Source organism: Chiloscyllium plagiosum, unplaced genomic scaffold (assembly GCF_037043375.1).
Source record: "Chiloscyllium plagiosum isolate Xiang-an unplaced genomic scaffold, Cpla_swu_hap1 HiC_scaffold_35, whole genome shotgun sequence".
Classification (NCBI taxonomy): domain Eukaryota; kingdom Metazoa; phylum Chordata; class Chondrichthyes; order Orectolobiformes; family Hemiscylliidae; genus Chiloscyllium; species Chiloscyllium plagiosum.
The window spans coordinates 35393042-35399680 of NW_028270173.1; the positions used below are offsets into that span (position 1 = coordinate 35393042).

At 45.0% G+C, this 6639-nt stretch overlaps 1 protein-coding gene across 5 annotated transcripts in view; it reads left to right on the forward strand.

Moving 5' to 3' along the window:
• The window catches only part of LOC122541316 (netrin-G1-like), a 41813-nt gene extending 36143 nt beyond the window's left edge, over window positions 1–5670 (forward strand). For 4 of the 5 annotated variants that reach the window (XM_087978901.1, XM_043677958.2, XM_087978902.1 and 1 more), the window contains 3 exons: window positions 1211–1237; window positions 2788–2853; window positions 4315–5669. In XM_087978901.1, the coding sequence (XP_087835027.1) occupies window positions 1211–1237; window positions 2788–2853; window positions 4315–4544 (323 nt within the window). In that variant the 3' untranslated portion in view covers window positions 4545–5669. Of the gene's footprint in view, window positions 1–1210; window positions 1238–2787; window positions 2854–4314 lie in introns of all 5 variants that reach the window. The other variant, XM_087978903.1, reaches the window with a different exon arrangement.
• Window positions 5671–6639: the final 969 nt, after the last annotated feature.

Consider the following 6639-nt stretch of genomic DNA (forward strand, 5'->3'; position numbering starts at 1 on the left):
AATGAACATCTCTCCGGCTCAGTCTAGCACCTGTGGGGGGAGGGGGAGTTTCACTTCCTGTTTCATCCTGATTCTAAACCCTGAAAACGAGGTGATTCTAAACCCAACCCAGTGGACGTTTCAGAGTGTGTTCATGTGTGAACAGAGACACAGAGTGACACATTGTACAGATTCGTCATAGAGATTCGGACAGCGCAGAAAGAGGCCATTCGGCCTATTGCTGGTCCTTTGAATGTTCTGTCTAATTCAATTCACAGCAAAGTTTTTTTTTGTTGTCCAATTGGATTTTGGAATTTCTGATTGAATCCATTGCCACTGCACTCTGAGGCAGTACAGTCCAGATCACAATTGTTGTCTGAAATCACCTCATCTCCCCGTCTGGTTCCTTTGCCAATTATTTCGAATCTGTGACCTCTAGTTTCTGACCTTCCCCTCACTTGAGGCAGCTTCTCCTTACTTATTCTATTGAAGCCTCTCCTGAATGTATGCCTCGATCGGCACAATGTCAGAGTCAGTGAGCAAGGTGGTATTGCTAAACATTATGCAGCAGGTGAGGTGGTAATAGCTGTAAGAGTTAACTGTGACAGATCTTCTCCCTGCACACGCATTCAGACACAGAGGCAACAGTGAGGCGGAGACTGATGTGTGAGTGGAATGTTAAAGAGCTGGTTCAACATCTGGAAACAGCTGGAGATGAGTGAAGAGAGAACCAGCCTGGACGTAATGAATATCTGAAACCGGTGGAGAAACGGAGGCAGGGAAGGAGGGATGGCTGTGGCCATTGCTGTGTGTGCAATATCCCAAAATCAACTACCAGGGTGATACATGAATGTCCAATGACGTGGTGCTGGGGAGAGTAAGGGATAGAGAGAGAGAGAATAAAGTGCGTGGGTTGAGAGGGAGTGCTGTGCGTGCTCAATTTCTGTTTCTGAGGTTGCTGCCACCTTACATATTAACCCGGTGCTCTTTTACTTTAATTATACATAGTGCTAATGTACTTGTGCAGTAATCTCACAGGTTTCTTGAGCAGGACTGAGCGCTGTGGGAGTGCTCTGAGAATGTAGCATGCCTCTCACTGATGAGCTAGTTGTTCATGAGTTTGAGATCAAACTCGTGAACACTCTATATAATGGGCGGTGCTTGTAAACATTTATCAGTAATGATTATTAATAAGAGATCACACACATTTTTTTTTAAATTTTCTCTCCAGGCCTCCCTGACACCATCACTAGTGGCTGTAAGTAAGAACTACTCTTCCTGACCTGTGACCTGCTAAACCTTGTCTGTATTAGAACTGAACCACTCCCCACAAACCTCCTGCCTTTTTCAATAAGAAATAAGCGTATGGGTGAGCAAGAAGCGGGTGTGGAAAAGGTTAAGGAGAACATTGGAAATGAATGTGTAATAAGAAGAGTGAATACAGGTATATAGAATGCTTGTAGGTGTGAATAGGCAGTGACTGTCAAACAGATTGTAAGTATGAAGAGAGACTGAGATCTGAAGTCTGTTTATTTGATTTCCCTGAAATAAAATATTATCTCCTCAACTGGTGCAACATGAAGCCAGGAAATTGTCACATATATGCAACATATGATTAGCTCAGGTAAAGGCCATTTTTAATTATGTTTTTGTGAGAATATTCAATGGAAAATGGATGGAATGTCTGGAGAAAATTTTGGAGACTAGGATTAATGGCAACCTGTTGCAACCTCATTATCTTTGACAATGCATTGGCAACCGAACAGTGTGTCCAGCCAAAATCTGTTCACGTATGTTCCCAAGTTTAGCTCATGCCCTATTATTTAAGCATTTTCATGCTGTCTGTACCATTCTGCTCAATCTATCATATTGAACTCTTAAATCAATACTACCTGATTGTGACAATTACTTCACAACACCAACTGGGAGTGTCCATACCTCCCAAAACTGACTGAGGATAGGTATAACTTGCCATGCTGATCAGGGAATGACCATGACTTTGCATATGTCCAAAACATCAATGCTCCTGCTCCTCGGATGCTGCCTGACCTGTTCTGCTTTTCCAGCACCACACTCTTGACTCTAATCTCCGGCATCTGCAGTCCTCACTTTCTCTTCCATAATAATCAAGGCGAACTGACTCCCTACAATACATTAGAGTGACTATAGCTTTCCACACTGACAAAGACAGATCACTATTTCTCATAGAGATGGCCAGTAACTGAGTGGGACCATAATTCCCCACCTTAACCAAGAATGATGACAATTCTCCACATTGATGAAGGATGACCATCACTCACTATAATGACTGGAAGTGACCAACGCCTCATACCAAGAGTGACTGTAACTTCCTATAATGGCCAAATATGAGCTTCACTCCCTGTACTTATTGGGAGTGCCATAACATCTGGCACTGATCCAGAATGGTTTAATCTCAATCTACTAAACAGGAGTGGCTATGATTTGGCAAACTGACTAAAAGTGGTACTACAACAGAAATATGGAGAAAGTGAGGACTGCAAGTGCTGAAGATCACAGTCGAGAGTGTGTCCAACATCAAACTCTCGACCACAGCAGAAATATGTATACAAATTAAGTGTTCAGGTTCCTGAGCACTGGAGACGTTCTGCCTCCTCCTTGAAGATTTTATTTAAAATCTGCTGCATTAAGTCCTACTTTTCTGCCATATCTTGGTGTTGTTTTGTTTTATTGATGGTGAGGTGGAGATGACTGTGTGTGTGTGTGTGTGTGTGTGTATACCTACTCCAATTGGGAATAATAATTGCTGATTTCCTCTGACTCATGCAGCTGATGCAAAGCTGATTCATCCACGTCCAACTGTCCCATCACTCGATGTTGCAAACCCAAAGCAAGGTAGGAGCTCACAAACGCTATGACTTGTTTTGAGCAGGAAGAGCATCCGCTGAGACCCAATCCCTAGTTTATCCTCTAGCATGTTAAATCCTTAAATTTTCATCACCTTTGCCAATGTCATCTTACAGCTGCTTCTTGTCCATTTTGCTACCTTTCCACTTCCATCTAGTTCAATGTACTTCTTAATATAAAGTACGCAGCTCAAAACTGTGTACAGTATTCCTGATGTAATCTTACGATGACCTGTACAGCTGCAGCAAAATTTTACTCCTTTTCTAATCTATCGGTTTCCAGTAAACTGCAATGTTCCGTTTGCCTGATCTTTAATCCCTTTGTACCATAATGTTCTGCAATCTCTCTCCATTTAAGTTTTAGATATTTTGAGTCAAGCTGTTCTGACATATTATGACATGTGTCAACGAAAATAGTATTTGAAGCTGGAATTTCTGGCTGTACTACCTTTATATTCTTTATGCCAAAGAGGAGAAGTTCACACTTTCCTCTGTTATACTCCATGAGCTAAATTATTGCCACTAACTTAACCTACTAATATCCTTGCATAGATCTGCTATCTTCACGTGACGACTTACCTTCCTAACTATCTCAGTGTCTTTGCAAATTTAGCTACCATCCCAACATCTTTCCTATAGCAGTTGTAAACGAGGTGGGTTCACACAAACCTGGGGAAGGAAATCTGCCATCCTGACTGACTTAGCATTTCTGTGTCTCACGACCCATGCAGCAAAGTAGTTGGCTCATATCTGTCCCGTGGACAACTGGCTGGTCTGTGATGCCCACAACCCATGAACAAATAAAACATGGGGAAACGGGCTGATGGGTTGAATGGCTTACTGTTTCGAGGTTACTACCAACAATTCGTAATAGAATGACATTGGTTTGAAAGATTAAATGGAAAAATACTCACTGAATATGCTCCCTCCCTCACTCGATGTAAAATGAAGACTACTCTTTCTCTCTTTTCGCTGTCCAGATCTCCCTTTGTACTCTATTTTAAAGTCAGTCGGCTGGACGGTTTTCAAATGATGTCAACAGCATGGGTCCCATTCCTGCACCGGCTGAGGTTACCATGAATCACTCTCCTTCTCAACCTTCCCCCGCCTCGCCTGAGGCATGGTGACCTTCAGGTTAAACTGCCCCAAGCTGTTTAATGAGAGACTAGTCTTGTAGTCCTCTCGGATTATGGCGACTCGACTTCATCTCATTTTATATTTGTTTGACAACTCAGTTATGTAGTTTTTCTTTTTTAAAATCTGTTTGTTTGCTAATTTCAGATTCTGTCCACATCCCCTTTAGAATCCACGCTAATTATTCTTCACTGTGTTCTCCGGGTCACCAGTTGTATATTTTGGCGACTGCTTCTTATCTCTTAAAGCTTTTGCTGCAAAGCCTTTCATGTAGCCTGACCTTATTGTATATTTTATTTTGTTTTCTCTCTCGCAGGGGGAGTGTGCGATAACTTGCTAACACGGTGTGAGAACGGAGGTGTGTGTGAGGAGAACGGGAGGTGCCGGTGCCCCGCTCCCTACACCGGGCTCCTGTGTGAGAAAGTCCAGTGCAGGAAGGGAGCGGAAGGCTGCGTCTCCCAATCGGCCCGGGAGCCCTCCTTGCACCGGGCGCTGCTCTCGCTGACCGCGCTGCTCACCGCCGCCCACGGCCGCCCGCTGCTCTGAGCCGCTTCCAGCGCCACCGGAAAGCTGAGGAGAGCGGCAGGACAGATGCAGCGTTTACTGCGGCGCCGTTCAAACACGCTCCAACCTTCCCTCTCCCCCACCCCACCATCCCCCAACCCCCCCTCTCTCGGGAAAGGAAAACTGCAGCTGAGGTCTGAGCCTGCCCAGTCACCCAGGCCGACTGGATCTGAGGAAGGAATGGACAGTCAGTGGGGAAATTGGACTCTGTGTCTCCTCACAGGACTCGGGCAGCTCCTCATAATTCATCCTCTCATTGTCAGCCGATTATTACATATTCTACTTTGGGACAAAGAAAAAAGGACTGAGATTTCTACACAGTCTTTCACCATCTCAGGACCTACCAAAGCGCTTGACAAGCTTTGAGGAATTCTCCTCGATGAGCAGTGACGTGATAATGTCCAGATAACCTGTTTTAGTGATGTGTGTGGGATTAATATTGGTCAGAACACAGGGAAGACCTTCCCTGCCCAGCTTCCAAATGGTGATTGTGGGATCTTTGACAGGGCCTTGACATATTGTCTCATCCAGTCGGTCGTATCTGTGTTAAAAAAAATGCAGCATTAATTCCTTCTTTCTCACACACCCAAACCATTTCCTCACACCTACCTGCATACTTGCATTGCTATCTATTAACTATTGCTATTTGGGGCAGCACGGTGGGTCAGTTCTTGACACTGCTGCCTCACAGCACCAGGGACTCGATTCCACCTCTGGCGACTGTGCGTGCGGAGTTTGCACTTTCTCCCTGTGGGACTGTGTGGGTTTCCTTCATGGATGTACAGGTTAGGTAAATTAGTCACGGGAGATACAGGAAGCTTTATGGAGGATCAGTGTGAACTCTCTGGGCCGAACGACCTACTTCCACATTGGAGGGATTCTATGACCTGTCATTCCCGAATCCACCCCTCTCACTGTCTCTCCTATCCATGTTCCATCTTGCTCTGTTGCCCACTTACCCACCCTCCCTCCCAGTCTTTCTCATCCCCTCGACTCCCTTTTTCTTTGTGTGACACAAGCTGTAGGGAATCAGGCCTTCGCAATGTGATGGTTATAGTCCAAAAGGTTTATTTGGAAGCACTAGCTTTCGGAGCACTGCTCCTTCATCAGATGGTTGTGGAGTACAAAATTTATAGCAATTTATAAATTTGTGTCTTACGATCTTATGCTCCACAACCACCTGATGAAGGAGCAGCGCTCCGAAAGCTAGTGCTTCCAAATAAACCTGTTGGTCTATAACCTGGTGTTGTGTGATTTTTAACTTTGTACACCCCAGTCCAACACCGGCATCTCCAAATCACAATGCGAGGGAGACGCGAGGAGTAGATTTCAAGAGGCCCCCTGTCTGCCTTGGCCTTTAGCGAGCGGTTGCTGTGTAACCAGCCCTGGTGACTGGGGTTTGCAGAATCCCCAGCTCCCCACCTTGCGAAATTTAGCTGCTGGCTGGTCATGAAAAAACTGGATCAATCTCCTTGTGGTGCAAGTGATCACGCAGCTTCCGCGTGCTTAGTGATTGTTGTGGATTTAAGATAATGTGATTTTCCTGCAAAAAAAACCCTGGAAGAACTGCGGATGCCCGAAATCAAGAACAAAAACAGAAATTGCTGGAAAAGAACTCAGCAGGTCTGGTAGCATCTGCAGAGAGAAATCAGAGCTAATGCTTTGGGACAAGACTGGGAGACTGCTTTGCTGGACACGTACGTTCTGCCCGCAAAAATGACCCCAAGTTCTCAGTTGCCTGCCATTTCAACACATCACCTTGCTCCCAGACTAACATCTCCTGTCTCAGGCTTGCTGCAGTGCTCCGACGACTGTCAGCGCAAGGCTGGAAGTGCAACACTTCAATTTTCGCTCGGGCACCGGACAGCCTCCCGGAGTCAATGTCGAGTTCTATAGCTTTAAAATTAAAAATCACACAACACCAGGTTATAGTCCAACAGGTTTAATTGGAAGCACACTAGCTTTCGGAGCGACGCTTCTTCATCAGGTGATTGTGGAGAGCTCGATCGTAACACAGAATTTATAGCAAAAATTTGCAGTGTGATGTAACTGAAATTATACATTGAAATATTGACAG